Source organism: Boeremia exigua (genome assembly GCF_020726555.1).
Source record: "Boeremia exigua strain MPI-SDFR-AT-0100 chromosome Unknown C7974scaffold_16, whole genome shotgun sequence".
Classification (NCBI taxonomy): Eukaryota; Fungi; Ascomycota; class Dothideomycetes; order Pleosporales; family Didymellaceae; genus Boeremia; species Boeremia exigua.
In genome coordinates, this window is record NW_025763533.1 from 684,706 (window position 1) to 700,431 (window position 15,726).

The 15,726-nt window shown below is 54.3% G+C and overlaps 6 protein-coding genes across 6 annotated transcripts; 2 read left to right on the forward strand and 4 right to left on the reverse strand.

Moving 5' to 3' along the window:
- Nucleotides 1-30: 30 nt before the first annotated feature.
- On the reverse strand, nucleotides 31-4,569 carry C7974DRAFT_445930 (uncharacterized protein). Its single transcript, XM_046145570.1, has one exon. It carries the CDS (start codon nucleotides 4,499-4,501, stop codon nucleotides 137-139), a length of 4,365 nt encoding a protein of 1,454 aa, XP_045991071.1. The 5' UTR covers nucleotides 4,502-4,569; the 3' UTR covers nucleotides 31-136.
- Nucleotides 4,570-5,449: 880 nt separating this feature from the next.
- On the forward strand, nucleotides 5,450-6,763 carry C7974DRAFT_406905 (uncharacterized protein). The gene is made up of 4 exons (XM_046143183.1): nucleotides 5,450-5,554; nucleotides 5,843-5,996; nucleotides 6,065-6,301; nucleotides 6,375-6,763. The coding sequence occupies exons 1-4, from the start codon at nucleotides 5,552-5,554 to the stop codon at nucleotides 6,401-6,403; spliced, it is 423 nt and encodes a 140-aa protein (XP_045991072.1). The 5' UTR covers nucleotides 5,450-5,551; the 3' UTR covers nucleotides 6,404-6,763.
- A 449-nt stretch (nucleotides 6,764-7,212) lies between these two features.
- C7974DRAFT_294621 (uncharacterized protein) lies at nucleotides 7,213-7,689 on the reverse strand (the record flags this gene model as incomplete). The annotated part of the gene is made up of 1 exon (XM_046137675.1): nucleotides 7,213-7,689. A coding segment is annotated over one exon (477 nt), but the record flags the coding sequence as incomplete, so codon positions are not given.
- Nucleotides 7,690-8,541: 852 nt separating this feature from the next.
- C7974DRAFT_370401 (HIT-like domain-containing protein) lies at nucleotides 8,542-9,474 on the forward strand (the record flags this gene model as incomplete). Its single annotated transcript, XM_046139965.1, has 2 exons — nucleotides 8,542-8,858; nucleotides 8,971-9,474. The coding sequence occupies exons 1-2, from the start codon at nucleotides 8,805-8,807 to the stop codon at nucleotides 9,472-9,474; spliced, it is 558 nt and encodes a 185-aa protein (XP_045991074.1). The 5' UTR covers nucleotides 8,542-8,804.
- A 353-nt stretch (nucleotides 9,475-9,827) lies between these two features.
- Nucleotides 9,828-11,638, reverse strand: C7974DRAFT_90426 (uncharacterized protein). Its single transcript, XM_046147476.1, has 2 exons — nucleotides 10,706-11,638; nucleotides 9,828-10,648 (listed from the first exon to the last, which is right to left on the reverse strand). The coding sequence occupies exons 1-2, from the start codon at nucleotides 11,401-11,403 to the stop codon at nucleotides 9,838-9,840; spliced, it is 1,509 nt and encodes a 502-aa protein (XP_045991075.1). The 5' UTR covers nucleotides 11,404-11,638; the 3' UTR covers nucleotides 9,828-9,837.
- On the reverse strand, nucleotides 11,639-15,488 carry C7974DRAFT_90425 (uncharacterized protein). Its single transcript, XM_046147475.1, has 3 exons — nucleotides 15,436-15,488; nucleotides 14,932-15,377; nucleotides 11,639-14,884 (listed from the first exon to the last, which is right to left on the reverse strand). The coding sequence occupies exons 2-3, from the start codon at nucleotides 15,317-15,319 to the stop codon at nucleotides 11,874-11,876; spliced, it is 3,399 nt and encodes a 1,132-aa protein (XP_045991076.1). The 5' UTR covers nucleotides 15,320-15,377; nucleotides 15,436-15,488; the 3' UTR covers nucleotides 11,639-11,873.
- Nucleotides 15,489-15,726: the final 238 nt, after the last annotated feature.

Here is a 15,726-nt window from a genome sequence, read left to right on the forward strand (position 1 = left end):
GGCGTAAGACACTACTGCTTAATTCCAAAACCACATGTTCTAAATGCTACAAAGACGAACACAAACAATAAAGGTACAGTCTACGAACACAGTACTCCGGACAAATGCCAGACGCTAGAGCCATACACTACCTCTCTTACTCCTTATACTTTGCAGCGGGCGTCTTCGACCTACCGCCCCTCCTGACCTCTCCTTCCCTCACCTGTCTCTTCCTCTCTTCCTCCAGTTCCTTCTTCCTCCTCCTGTTATCTTCCAGCTTTGCTTGTTTCAGCCTCGCCGCTTCTTGCTCTGCTGCCTCTTGTTCCGCCGCCGCTCGCACTGCTGCTTCTCGCTCCGCCGCTTCTCGCTCTGCTGCTTCCTCGCGCTGCCGCACTGCCTCCTCCTGCTGCCGCGCTGCCTCCGCCTCCTCCTGCTCCCTCTTCTCCCTTTCCTTCCTCTCCCTCGCTTTCTGCTCCCTATTCTCCAGGCGCCAAGCAGCTTGCGCCTCCCTCTGAGTCATCGGACCAAGCTTCGTACGATCCTTCTCGGGAACATCTGGCACGACTGTCGACGTCGACGCATTGATGATTTCAATTTCCACACTCGGTGCACGCGGCGACTCGGGTCTGTAGATCTCAGACGTCTCGAGCTTGCGCAGCAGCTCCGGCTCGTACGCACGCATCATGCGCTCGCGGATCGCGCCGTTGCGCGCCGTTGCGTCTCCGAGCTCGGACATCTCATGCATGGCCTCGGCGTTGAATACGGTGTTGTCGCGGAGCCATACTGTGGTGAACACCTCGTCGGGCTCGTGCATGAAGGTGCGTTTGAACTTCATGTGCAGCGCTGCACGGAAGGCTTCAAGCGAGGCGGGCTCGTTGTTTGTGGCCAGATTGTCGCGGATCTCCGGGTTTGCGGTAAGCCATAGCTCGATCTCGTCGGCGGAGATGGTAGTGAAGTCAGGAAGATTCGTGATCCCGGAGGGCCAGGAGGTGCCGGTTGTATCCCAGGGAAGGAAGACGTTGTTGTCTTCTTCGCTGATGACATATGTGCGCTCACCGATGTGCACTTCTCGTACGGCGATTGCCTCTGTATCGTCCGTTCCGAACGAGTTGTTGACATCGTCATCCTTCTCCTTCTTAGGGTCTGACGAATTGCCAGGCACTTCAGGGTTCGCAGGGTCTGACGTCTCGTCAGGTTTGTTAGGGTTCGGAGGGGGAGAGTGTCTTGGTGCACCGAGCTGAGTGAGAGATTCTACTGTTACACCAACCGGAGTGGCTAGATGGAGGGTCTTCGGCTTTTTCGACTTGTTTCCCGTGGTGTCGTCCGGATCACGGGCGCGCTTGGTCCCACCTGCTGATCCACCATGACCATCCTCAGAATCGGACCCGTTCTCTGATCCAGGTGGGTTAGAAGCGCCGGAGTTAGGGTTGGAGGGGCTGTTGGCATTTGTGCTGCTGCCACTGCCGGTTTCTGGCTGGCCTCCGGGGTTGGCACCTTCTCCGCCCTCCATCTCTTGGCGCAGTTCCTCTCTGCGATCTGGGATCGGCACCAATCTTCCTTGGATCAACGGATTCGTCAACAAACTGCGCAAGAGATTTCTCCTCCCATCGTCGGTTTTCGTGAGGAGACTACCAGCAGGCGACGCGAATCCCCACTGTCTTAGCTTCCTTATACTCGCCTCAGATAGCGGCTCTTCGTTACGCATGTACTCGAACCCCTCGCCGTACATGCGTTCGAGCCAGATACGCGCGTGGCGTTCGTGGAGTGTGTTTAGCACTGTAGGCAAACGGTTGCGGAAAATGAGAGGCATTTTCTTGATCCAAAGAGCGAGGTCTTCGACTGCCATTTTGAGGAAGTTCCGGTCATCAAGCTTCACTTTCTTGGCGGGGCCAGTGAGGGCTTCGGGGTTCTTGCGCTTGGTACCAGACGTGGTAGGATTGTCTGTAATGGTTCCCTCCTCTATTTCCTCTTCTGAATCTGAGAAGCCATTGCTGTATCCGGGATCATCTGTCGGTGGACCAGTCGGCAATGCCCGAACACCGTAGTGCTCGTTCATTCTCGAGACGATGGTGAGCATTTCCGAGTCTTCCCAGGATCGTTCTCGCTCTTCGTTGGTAAACACAAGGGGATCCAGGAGCCATAGATTCGTGCAGTTGGCGTAGGTCTCATCGCTGAAGCTTGCCCCAGCCAATTGGACCAAGCATAGCGCGCGCATTGAGACGATGCTTGGTTCTACTCGTACGCCGTCGCGCTCGAAACCCATGATACGAGGATCTGTCCTCATCTCAGTGGTCATATGCGCCTGAAGATCAGTTGGTGACATTGTGCGGAAGTCCAGTAGCCCTTTCAGTCCAGGGCCGGGGGTCACAGCCTTCGATCCAGCTCCAGAGCTGGGGTTGGCGATGCTGTTAGTGGAATTATTGTTGATTCCATGGCGGTTGTCAGTGGTTTGACCAGCATTGCTGCTGCTGTTGTTGTTCTGCGTAGTCCGATTCTGGGGACCCTCCTGGCCTTGACCCGCATTGGTGTTGTTGGACTGACCTGTAGAATCTTTCTGTTTTTCGCCGCCTTTACCGTCATCGCCGTCGCCACTCTCATCGCCAGAGCTTTCATCATCACCCTTTGGACTGGGGTTCTTTGGCTTAGTTGGTTTCTTTGCACCAGAAGCCTTTACCCTGTACTTTTTGAGAGTTTTCAGAAGAGCTTTTACTGCTGCTTTTCCCTGATAGTGTTCCATCATCATTAATCTCATCATTCCGCATCGAACCCTGGCATCTTTGATTTCTTTCATCTTGATGACCGTCTCGTTGCTAGGATCGAAAACTGTCACGTCGTTTGCCCAGAAGTTTGTGAGCTTCGCGTCCGTCTCTCCTAGGAACGACTTGTAGAACTTCAAGTGCAGCATGGCGGAAGCTCTGATTCGCCAACCCTTTTGTTTTCTGTCAATGTCGATTTCCGTCGACTTGTTCAGCCAAAGTGTTGTTTGTGGAGGATCGGTCTTGGTGAAGTCAGGGAGGTTCTTGCGGCCTGCCGGATAACTACTTTTACTTGTCTCCACCGCTGGCCAGATAGAAGTGTCATCAAGTGGAACGTTGCGGTAAACGTGCATACCAAGATGGAGGTCGGTTACATTTGCAGACTTGAGACGTTGTTCTTCTTCCTGCCTGCGACGTTCGTCCTCCAGGCGCTGTCTTGTGACCAGAGTTTCATGAGCGAGTTGGTAGCGCTGCTCACGATCAAGAATGTCTGCGTAAACTTCAGGGTCGTTTGCAATTACCTCTCTGAGGGTCGACTTGTCTACAGGGGGATCTCCCCACTGCCCGTCATCATCTTCGTCGTCTATCTGGTCAACGGATTCGGGTCGCGATGAACGTTGAACCAAATCAATGAGACCGTCGACTGTCATAAGACTGCGCAACACATCAGGCGTCAGATTATCTACAGAGAAGTTTGGATTTAGAATTTCTCGTTGTCTCCGCTCCTGCATCAGCTCGTCTGCGAACTTGGCTCGTATTGCAGCAGAGTCAAAGCCCAGCGCAGTCGCACGGGCCGCTCGGTCATTCTCGTTGAAGGTCGTTGGCATGCCAGGGTCGATCAGGGTGGTCTTATTGAGTAATATGTGGTCCAAGAAAGCGTACATATGGGGTCCACATGGTCCGTAGTCTTCTTTGTTGGCATTGGTTCTGAACATGTGAGGCACAAACTTCAGTGTCCCTGCTACGAACTTGCTTTTCTCTAGTCCAAGTAAGTTGTCGAATCCACAGAGCACTTTACCAGCTATTACTCCATTAAGGTCGATACCTTCAATCTTCCAGGTGCCGTTCTTTCTCTTTTGTGGGTTAACCATGCCATCCACATAATGGGCAGCTGGGTTCGCTTCATCTCTTCTGTCAATGACAATGAAAGACCAATGACAGCCATTACCTAGACGCGCTTTGTAGCCCGCCTGGTTTTGAGGAAGGTCTTTTCTAGGTACTCCTGCGGTAGCTTCGTCTTCAGGAGCTGCCCATTTATTGTACCCGTCATTGACAGGTAAGATAATGAAAGGGCTGCTTCTCAGTCGCTCGATCATAGGTCCCCACTGAGTTTCGTGATCCTGTCTCGCAGCAGGTGTTGATATGTCCTCTGGATGGTCGCCTGCTGCCCACAACTGGGAAGCTTCAATGGATGATACAATCAAGACGTCCCCAAGTGCCGCGTGTCTTCGTCTTATAATTTCCAGTGCCCACTGAATGTGAGCATCCTGCCAGAATGAATCTGCTGCTGATCTGAATTCTTTGACTTTACTGAATTCGCCGACTGTCATACTACCGGGGAAATCGTCGGTGACATAAATACTGTTTAGCCACTCTTCTTTATCGGTAGGGTGCATGCGCACGCCGCCAGTTAATGATGTAGGGGTTGCAACGCCTGTAACAGGCCCTTCTACCGGTGGGATGGGAATTGGTGCACCTGGAGTCGTGCCAGCCATAGGAACCTCTCCACCCGGGACATTACCGGGCTGAGTTTCCGAATCTGCCATGAAATCTGTGCGAAGCGAGTGAGACCGAAGAGTAGTATTGTAAAGGTTGAATTAGTTCCAGATTGCTGATTGGCCGGTATCCTCAATATGAACAAATGGAATGACAGTAAAGGTGATTAGGTTTGCGATGTCTCCGGAGCGGTTGAACAATGCCCATATATGTGAGGTGGACCGGCCGACTGACGACAAAGACAATCTCCAAGACTCGTGCATGAGGTCTGCGAGCGACAAAGATGACAATGAAGCTGCCGCGCTGGCTTTCTTTACATTTTGGTACAGAGGAGACAACAGGTACAGCACATCCTATCATCATCTTGTAAATGTTCTCTGGAGTGTTCATAGTCCTGAAACACAGCCACCCGTTCCTGTACCGGACAACATGCTATCTGTAAAGAATGCTAGTGCGGAAAAGCGACAGAAGACAAAGAGGTCAATCAAAGAAGAGAAGAGACGACTAGATACCACACTCTTACAGGCAATAGGAAGGTCAGCTGAGCGCCATTCTTTGAACTATTGTCAACGGGAAGGTTGACAGTGACCATTGGGGTGCCATTGGCAAAAGCGGCCACCCAGGGGCATTCCACTCGAGCACAAAGACATTCTGTTCTTCATGGGTCCTGTACACCTAAGATGGTAGATAGACGCCCGCAGTATGTTCGGTCGGACGCTGACGATTTGAACGATGATGTAGATTATGGGTGCTGTGGTTAGTGGAGTAAGGCGCGCTTGCGCAAGGGAAAGATTGTGAACAGCCGTCCACGCAGCTTTTGCGCCCTCATGATATCTTGATGGCGCATCCAGATGCAGTCTGCATCTAGAGTCGAAGCAGGTGTAGCGGTCTCGCACACCGTATCCCCCACCAGGCGTTCCCTAGCAACGCGTGCTTGGCGGGCACACGGTGCGCTTGATGCGCTCCCTGGTCCTCGCTCACGCACGTCTGTTTGAGCCCCTTCGACACTGCACTGAACACCACTTTCCCCATACAGACGCAATTTTGGCCTTTTCGATACCCTGTACATACGACCACAGCACCACACACATACCTATACAATGGTGAGTGAGATACAGTCTGTGTTAGCTAGAGAAGCGAGCGGGGAGTGAGGGCGGCTCCGCGGGTGGTGGTTGGCTGCCCGCGCCTGCCGTCGCCGGTCAACAAAGCAAGGCACAACAGACCCTTTTGCGCTGGACTGCCCTTCCCCTGGGTTGCACAGCACGACTTTGTTACACGACCGCCACCAATACACTCGGCGCACGCTCCTCCCTCGACGTCCGCCTGCTTCCCGAAATACACACAAAGACAACAACGCGTTGACCTCGGGCACAATGAATAACGACCATCAGGCCTCCACAAACTACCGCGAAGCTTTCCAGCTGTTCGACAAGCGCGGCAACGGCCGTGTCGATCGTGGCTCCCTGGGCGACCTGCTGCGCGCATGCGGTCAAAACCCCACGCTGGCCGAGATCGCAGACCTGGAGCGCGGCGTCGGCGCCGACTGTACGTGCACCCCTCTCGCGCAGCTGCATCTGCATTTCAGCGCGAACGCGACCGCTAACGCATCGCAGTCGACTTTGAGACCTTCTCCAAGATCCTGAACAGGCCCGGCGGGTTCCGCGAGCCGTTTGACATCGAGGAGTACATCCGCGGGTTCCAGGTGTTCGACAAAGACCGCAGCGGGTTCGTCGGCAAGGGCCAGATCAAGTACATCCTGACGAATCTGGGCGAGAAGATGAGCGAGGAGGAGGTCGACGAGCTGTTCAAGAGCACGATCGATGCGAGCAACGACGAGGTCGATTACAGGGGTAAGTCGCGCAGGCTTTCAACCAGCAGCAATGCAGCAACACCAAACGTCTGGAGAGGCGCTAACACAGCCAGAATTCGTCAAGACAATCGCAGAGAACTAGACGGCAGGGCACGGATGTTACGTTCTTACGAAGAGCTTCATGTTTATGGTTTTGGCATGCGGATACTGGCGTTGGGATTCTCGAGGGCACCGGTCTTGTTCACTGCCTGAACGGCAAGAGCGGAGTTATGTAGCCAGGCTGCTACTGCGGCCTCAATGACACACTTCATGCACACAACCCATGTTCACAAATCATGCGCAGCATTCGTCGCAGCTTTGACGTGTAGTAGAGTAGGACCGAGTGAGCGGCCTGCCCTGAACATCAATGGAAAGGGCGAGCAGAACAGAGTTCATGGAGGTCACGTTATGTAAGTTCACTGCACATCTCACGAGCGATCACACACTCCTTCACGAACGGTCATATACAATAGCGATGATCGAAATCAATATATTGACTCAAGACATGTTTTTGGTCCAGTGGGCCACGTCTATGGGTAGGCTTGTGTGTAGCATGAGAAGCCTTGCGCGTTCGCCAGTGGGGTATCGCAATGAATCGCCGTGCACAAGCAGCGACGAGGAAAAGAAATAGGAAACAGGAAGCCGAAAACCGAAAGAAAATTCAGCAGACTCGCCATGCAGTGCTTGCTATGATGCCGTGACGCCAACCCTAACCAGTGTTTGGAACAATGTGGAATGTAAGAAAGAAGAATCGTGAAGGAAGCCGAAGGAGCCCCACCGGTGCCGCGGCACGGGCGCAGAAGCCGCGGGAAGTGCAGGCACGGATAGTGGGGGGCGCGAGGCTGACGCGAGGCGCAGCTAGGCAGCGACTGCCGTGGCAGACGACATGCCCGGGACGGCAGGGTTTGAGTTGCCGGCGGCGCTCGCGCCCTTCTTGTAGTTGATCATCTCAGAGGTGGTCATGAAGCCGCCCGGGATCAGGAAGACGACGTCGTCGCGGCGCCCCGTGCGGTCGCCGCCGAACTGCGCCCAGTCCAGCTGGTACCCCACGGCGAGGTTGCAGCGGCCGCAGCGCTGGAGGTAGCGCTTCTCAAAGCCGTCGTCGCTGGTCATCATCTCGGCGGTGCGCTCCTGGCGCGTGGAGAGCAGCAGGCCGTAGTGGGAGTTGGAGTCGGTCTTGCCTGCGGGGGGAAGCGGCATGATGTGAGCCTTGTCCTGGGAGTTCTGCCGTGTGGGAAGCGCGGGCAGAGGTGTGGTTGTGGCGAGGAGAAGGTGGCTGCAGAGGCAGTGGTAGGTGTAGACGGTGTTGGAGGCTTGAAGAGTGATCTTCTCCTCGGGCGTGGGCGACGGCATCGCAAAGTAGGCGCGGGAAGACTGAACAATATCCATGGTGTCTGGCTGTGTGTTTATTTCGAAGGTGAGGAAGTTGTGCGTGTTCGCGTTGTGGGAATGGTGTCGCGGGAAGTGGGGCGCAACGTCTGGAGACTTATATATGGGTGCCGTAAGATTACTTCGGAAACGTGGGTATCGAACCACAATACGGCAGGCGGAACCGTAGTTTTATATGTGGCTGGTGAGGACGAATGTTCGGTAAAGGGTCGGCAGGGTTGTGGAACGGCGTTGAAGAGCTTATGTTTGCAGTCCGGCGAGGGAAACCGAGCAGATTTATGTCCGTCCGGATTAGGACTGAAACAGAACTTCGACACGCTTTACGTTGACAAGCAGAAGGTAAAGCGCTGACACGGTGGGGGACGGAGCAGTCTCCTGTTCCAAGTGGGCAGCCAAGCAATTTTCTACGGTTGCCTGTGCGAGGCGTGTACGACAATGAGGCTCTGAGGCCAAGTGGAGTTGCAACACGTATGAGGCGCCGCTGCGTGAAACGGTATTGCACAGCCAAGGCGTGTAGCCACTCTGATACCCCTCGGCCGTTCTTGGTGGGATAAAGCAACAGAGCTAAGCAAAGCCTAGCAACAAATCGGCCAAAAGTTCAAAAGTAGGCTCCACAAGAAGGTCCACAGAAACAGCTTGGAAAGATAAGGTGGCCGAATGCCGTGTGTTGAGACGCCCACGGTGCCTGCTGTGTGGTCGAGGGCGATTTATACGGGGGGGCTGCGTCTGCTTGCGTCAGACGGGGCGGACTGCCAACCCCACGACGGGGAGTGCCATTGTCCCTGCGATCATCCGTGTATAGTGCGCTGTGTAATGCGCGAGCGTAAACACAGAGAATCAAACGAATGAATTGCGCAGAACCCACCACGCGTTCCTGGCATGTGACACGGTTGCGCCTCCCCGGCCTCCCAAAACGGCCCAGCGTCGTCGCGCCGAGCGTCTTCGCCTCGAGCTGCCCGGCTGCATCGTCGGCGCGGTCCCTGCATCGAAGTTTCGCCGCTCGTTTCGGAACTGGTGCGCGCCGTATCCGCACCGCAAACGACGCTAGCACAAAGTCTTGGCTGTGTGCTTGGAGCTGGAGACTGCGACGGCGACAACATTGCATAGCAGGAGGCATGCCGATCACCAAAGATGTGGTCAAGTTTGGCGCCTTCGTCGTGACAAGTCAGGTGCGTGGCATGGCGAGAGCTCATTGGCGGCGCACTGCACAGCCGTGACGTGGTGCAGTGAGCAACGTCGCGGGCGCAGGCGTAGCGCTGGAGTTTCCGCTTACAATTGCAGGTCTTCCACCTGACGCGTCTGTCATTCGCCCTGGTAAACCTCAAACCGCTGCTGCCAGGCCATGTACTTGTCTCGCCTCGTCGGATCGTGCCGCGCTTCAACGACCTTACGTCGGCCGAAGTGCAGGACCTCTTCCTGACCGTGCAACACGTGTCGCGCATGGTGGAGCGCGTCTTTGCTGCCTCATCATTGAACATCGCCATCCAGGATGGCGAAGACGCGGGGCAGAGCGTGCCGCACGTGCATGCCCACATCATCCCTCGAAAGAAGGATGACCTGGAACACAGGGGTGGCACCGACGCCATCTATGAGATGATGGAGAGCGAGGAAGCTCATCTTGGAAACCAGATGAAGCAGAAGGAAAGGGCCGATGAGGAGGCGAGGGGTGGGTTTCCTGCCGTTGACAATGACAGTCGCAAGCCGAGGAGTAATGAAGAGATGCAGAAGGAGGCAGAGTGGCTGGCAGAGGAGATGGCGAAGGACGAGCAGGCACAGACAGCCTGATAGACCTCTACGAAGACCAAGAGTCGTTGTGCTTTAGTTTTAATGTCCTCTTCCATTTCAAGGTCCGTTCACTGTTGGCTGCGGTCTACCACATCCAGGAACTACTGACACTGCATCGTCGCTATCAAGCGCGATGACTTTGGAGACAAGCCATCACATGGCCATATTTATGCGTACGAGCAAGCATAAACTACTGCCGCTCATTCAAAACGCCCTCAACTCACGCCGCCTCAAACCGTCTTGCGCCAGAGCTCCAGCAGCAAGCCCTTTCACACCTTGTTCCACACGGCCTAGTATTCGAGTCCAAGTTGCTCTATGGCGACCTGATTCTATTAATGTGTAGCGACCTGTGTCACTAAAACTCTAGAAGAAAAGCGGCCCATATCCTGTCCCCTCTCCCCTCTGCACGTCTACCTCCAAAGCCCGCTCATATGGTACTCCGGCACTCGCCTCGCTCTCAGAAGCAGGTATGGGCATCTCCGCCCACGCGTCCTGAATCCTCTCCGCACTCTGCAAGAACCGCTCCTGCAGGCCTTCGTAATTTTGCGTTGTCAACTTCCCGTCTCTCTTAACAAATTGCCCGTCTACCATTACATGCTTTACATCGCCTACACTCGCATGCAACATGATCGCTGCAACGGGATCTCGCCAGCCTAGCAGACTCGGGCTTCTTCCACTCCACACTACCAAGTCAGCCTTTGCGCCTGCAGCAAGGACGCCAAGATCAGGTCGTCGCATCGCAAGGCCGCCACTACGCGTCGCCAGCTGGAAGGCCTGATTCACGGACATCGGATTATTCGCAGGGACCCGGCGCCTATCAACGACTTCTCCGTAAAGGATCTTTCGCACGCTTTGCAGCCAGATGCGCGCTTGCGTCAGAATGTCAGTCGAGAAGGTGAAGTGCGTGTCGACTCCCAGACTCGCCTGGTCAAGAATAAGGTGGCTGTTCGGGTGCAGATGGCCGTAGTGCATTTCCGATTCCGGGGTCACAGAGATGAAGTGATTGTACTGCCGCAACAGCTGCTCATCTTCCACATTCAGGTACGACGCGTGCGCGAAGATGAGCGGGATGGACTGGTTGAGGAAGCCGAATCTGTCCAGGGTCGAGGGGAAGTTGGCGGCACCGTACACGCCGCCGTTGGCATGGGTCGTCAGCAGAGAGACGTTGTGGTCCCTGAAAGACAAAGTAAGTACACGAACCCCCCAAAGTCGAACAAGAGACACGACTTACCTCGCAAGATCAAGCACCGTCCTCGTCTCACTCTCAGCGCTGTAAACAAACCCATCATACGAGATCCCCAACTCCACAGCCGAGCCAAACCGCGCTTCCCCCACCAGCTCCTCGAACTGCTCCACCTGCGCCTCGAAAGAGAAGTTCGTCGCCCCGTAGTCCCCGAAATTATATGCATACACCGCCCTAATCCCACTCTCGAATTCCGCCTCCAGCGCTGCCCTTGCATGCGCAGGACTCCACGCACAATGCGCATAATCCACAATCGTCGTGACGCCCGCGTTCAGCGCCTCGTAAAGCCCCGCCAACTGGCCCACATACACGTCGTCGGGCGAGAACAACGTTCCCGCGGGCCCAGGGCTGCCGAAGTGCGGAAGGTACTGCAGCAGCGTGATGTTGGAGCCGAGGGTCTTGAATGCAGTTTGCCAGCTGTGGCGGTGTGTGTCGATGAAGCCCGTAGATACGATGTCGTGGGTGGTATCGACGCGGGTTAGGTTGAGGGGCAGGGTGCCATTGTAGACGCCGGAGAAGACGGCGGTGATGGTGTCATCTTCGATGAGAACGGAGCCGTTGCGGAGGACGGCCAGGTTGGAGGTGGACTCGTCCCAGGCGATTACGGTGCCGCCTGCTAAGAGGGTTGCAGCATTGACGAGTGGTGGCCCCAAGGCGAGGCCGAGGACGGTTGGGAGAAGATGCATCTTGAATATGGAATGCTGGTCTATGCCACTGCTGCTTGTACACCGGCGACTGTATTCGACTGTATATTGTCGTAGGCCCCACGTGGATGTCTTATGTGGACGTCTAGCTTGGTCACTGGTGGAGAATCCAACAGTACACCTACGTGACACCTGATGGGGCTCTAATTGTCAGCATGGTCAGCACGGTCAGCATAATCACCTCCTTCAATTCAATGACGTGCTGCCAAGTTGCTTTGGTGAGAATATTTCTGGTAGCCCGCTGTCAGCCTCACCCAGACCAGTGGGGCCTCCAACTAGCCCCACATTGATGTGAACGTTGGTGGTGAGCATTGTTTGCCCAGTGGCTTACGGCTGATAGAAATGATGTAGATTATCAAGCAATACGTCGAGGCCCGTGAGTGTGGTGCATCTCCAAACGCCATCCCAAAACGCTGCATGCAAAGGCGCCAAAAACAAGTCAGATGAACTGATCATCGAAGCAACTCCGCAGAAACACCCACAATATAGCAAACGGCACTTGCCCAGATTGCAGTCTTGATCACACCGCCTACAGCCCCTCTTCTTCTTGGTGGGACCTCCTTGTCCCTGGCCTGCTGCTTACTCTTCTTACTCCTCGCCGCCTCCGTAGCAACAGCCGCCTGTCTCCTTTCCTCAAAGTCCTTCTCGAGCTGTTCACGACTCTGTTCAACGCCGCTGTAGCCCGTTGGACTGAGTCGAGAAGTTCCATCGATGGGATTAACCTGATTGTAGAAAGTCTCCGTAGTTGTGTCTGCAGACGGTGGGGCACCAATGGTCTCGAAGCCTCGTGTCGAAGATGTCTCGTCAAGGGCGTTGCGGAGAACAAGCATGTGTCGCTTGGCAGTGACGACTTCGAGGCCAGGGGTGATGTATGCGACAAATTTGGCGGGTGCCTTTAGTGTAGACAGCGCTTCGTGTATTGGTAGAGCCGGCGAGGTGTCACGCGGAGGTGCGCTTGATGATGTCGTGATGCTCAAAGTGTCCGTCTGAGGATCGTGAACCAGGATAGTGTAGTGTGTTGGCAGATTTGTGGTCGAGGTCGCATCTGTCGCAGTTTCGGTGGAGGTATCGCTTGCGGACGCTGAGGAAGTTATCTGAGGAATGTTGATCGCGACTTCTGATGCGGGTACTGCCGTAGGATTATCTTCAACAATGGTATCGTGTGTCAAGGATGACGCGGACGGTGCCACGGCTTCCTCGACGATAGGTTTCGTTTCCATCGCTTCGCTGGCAGCGGTAGCTTCAACAGGGCTCAGGTTCTCCTGGACAGCTGTAGCTTCGACATTGAAAGGATCCTCCTTCAGCATCTCGAAAGCTTTCGGATTGTCGGTAGGTTCTTCGGCTAATGACACCTGTCTATGTTCGACTGTAATCGGCCCATAGACGTCTTCGTATGCGTTACGGACTTCCTGCACCAGCTTCCTATCGCCCACCTTTTGCTGGTGAGCTTCCTGCAATTTGTCTGCTGCCTCCTCCCCATCAGATTTTCTACCCAGATTTTCGAACTGGAGGTTAAACGGCCTGAAGAGGCTATGAGCTAGAGGACTCTTCTCTTCAAAGATCTTTCGAGGAGTTTGCTTGGGTGCTCTTGCATAGCCATCATCAGATAAGCCCTGCATCGCTGACTTTTGAGTTTGTATTTCATCGGTGAGACGGGCTGCGGCTGCTGTGTCGGCTAAGAACTTAGCACCAGCTGTCTTGGATGATGCATCATCTTCCTTGGTGATTGACTCGGCTGCTTCAAGTTCGATGACTGACGCTGCCCTTGAGAGTGCTTCGTCTGCTGGCTTCAACGACACTCCGTAAGTTTGTATTGCATGATCCATCAACCGAGCCAGAGCCAGTTGTGTGTCTCGCAAAGTTGCCAATCGGGTCAAAATTTCGCTGTACAACTCGGCTTTGCCGCGTTCAAGATCTGGCTCATCGAGACGAGCCTGTGCACCCCAGGTGAGCATTCGAGTCAGAGTATGGTTCTTGTGCAAGACTCTTGAAGCGATGCCAAGGCGCCTTTTAAAGGCGTTGGTAGCTTTTTGGACCGTTTCAGCGTCCAGATCACGGAGAGACTGGCACGCTGATTCGAACTGTTTCTCTGTTCGTTCATAGGTATTTCGCAACCGTCGCTCCCTAATGGTTCGAAGATTCTTAGAGATCTCAGTACCATGCACTGTTCTCCTAGGGGATTTCAGAAGGAGAACTGTATGTTCGACTCTGTTTTCGTCATCCTTGAGACGATCCAGAAGGCCCTTGCACATGGGAAGGTCGGTTTCCAGATCTTCTGAAATGTGCTCTCTCGCACGGCGACCCTTACCAAGACCAGACATTTGCTTGGCAAACTGCAAATCTGCTTCTGACGGAGCCCCTGCTTCAATAGGGTCCTGCCAAAAGTGCTTGGCGAGAGAAGTACCTCCATCCTCGATCCACCTTCTCATGCGATCGATGCTGGACTCCATTTGAACAGGTGCCTCCGCTACGGTCTGTGCTCGCTCAAATTCTTGCTTAAATCGACGCACGTGATAATTGTTCAAAACGTGACCTTCGACTACATCGTCAAGTGCCTTTGGCTCAGCAGTGATGTAGCTGGTCTCGAGTTTCTGTCGGTCGTCTCTCTTCTCGCTCGTCCTCAGGCCACTGTTCCTGCGACCCATAGCTGCTCGGATCTCATCAGCACTCAGGAAGTCGATATCGTCCTCGGGAAGATTTCGAAGCTTGTCTAACGTGGTTTGTGCAAAGGTCGAGTCTACGTTTGGGGTACTAGCATTCTTCGTGATCTCTGATGGTCGTGATACCGACCAATCTACTACTCTGCTAGTCGGCTCAAGCTTTGTCTGCACAGCATTGCTGCTCTGCGTAGATGATGGCTTCGGGTAAGGATAGTTATCGACCAGTGCCTGCGAAGAGGGAATTGTGATGGTGTTTCGAACTGGAGGCGACGTTACTCCTGTTGCTGATTCCTTGGGCTTCGCAGTCGGCAATGATCCTGCCTTTGACTTGGCGACAACGTCTGGCGCTTGTCGCCTCTCCAGCGCTGTCTGCCTCCAAGACTTGCTGTTACCAAGATCACGATCATATACTTTCGGCTCGTCGGCGAAGAACGTGTCGATGAATGTTGATTCTCGGCTGGAGGCTTCTTTGGCTACGTCTTTGGTTACCTCTGGCACCTGTGTCCCGGCGGCATTTATCTGTCTCAGACCTGGTTGGAGTACTATTTTTTCAGGAGCTACGGAGTCCGTCTTGCTTTTCTTGATGTCCGGTGTGGGTAGATCTCGCTTTTCATTCTTTCCCACTACCTTCACATACGGGCCATCCCGTGGACGGCGCAGATCGGATGGTGATACAACACCAAACTCATCAAGTTCGTAGTGTGTCGTTCTGATAGCTGGTGGTGCGAAAGCAGACTGTCGCTCGCCAGATAGCCGCTCTTCTGCCCGAGGCTGCGTTCCTGATCTGTCTCCATATTTTCGACCTGCATGCTGTCAGCTTTCGTCTTTCAATACGAGGGTGTAAGCCCACCGCTACTATTACTCTTGTCTTGATCAACTGATTGCTGAGGATCCATGTCCTGCAGCATCCATTTGGGAAACGTCTTGTACACCCATTCCCAGTCGGTAAGCCCTTTACCTTTCAACATGTCCTCACTGGCCCCAAACAAGCCTTTGTATGGGTGTTCCTGCAGCAGCCTCTTCCACTTCCGGTAGCGTTGCAGCTGTGTCCACTCCTGATCTGTCATGCCTTCAGGGCGTCTTGCATTATCGGGATCTTGGTGTTGTGCAGTGTTCGACGGCGTGCGTGAGAAGCATCGTGTACGTAATATAGCTTCATGGTCTCGAAGAATACGTTGGGCGTAGCGATGGGCTGGCGATCGTGCCCAGAGTGAAGGGTCGCGACGCCACCACGCCATTATGAGGTGTGAGGACGATCGAGGTAATGGTAGTGTATGAACAGCGATAAGTGTATTTCTACAATCAGCGTGTCAGTGAGATCGAGAGCAAGCAGAACAATACAGCTCAAGTGTACCACAGCGTTCGAACACGTAGAGTCCTATGCAGCTCGAGGGTCTCCGGGGTTGCCTAATCGTGCATTCACAACCGTGCCAGTTTCAACTTTCCAGGCGTTGAACACTGAGGTACGACTAAAGATCAAGCGGGCGCTTCCGGTGCGCCTATCATAACATGGAGTAGATGAGTGCTGGCAAAGGAGCAACACCACAAGAGCAAGACACCGCGGCTCATAGATGGGTTGCGCCATTCACCCCGCGCATAAGCTCCCGCCTATCATCCTACGCGGGGTATATCAGCTGCCGCTTGC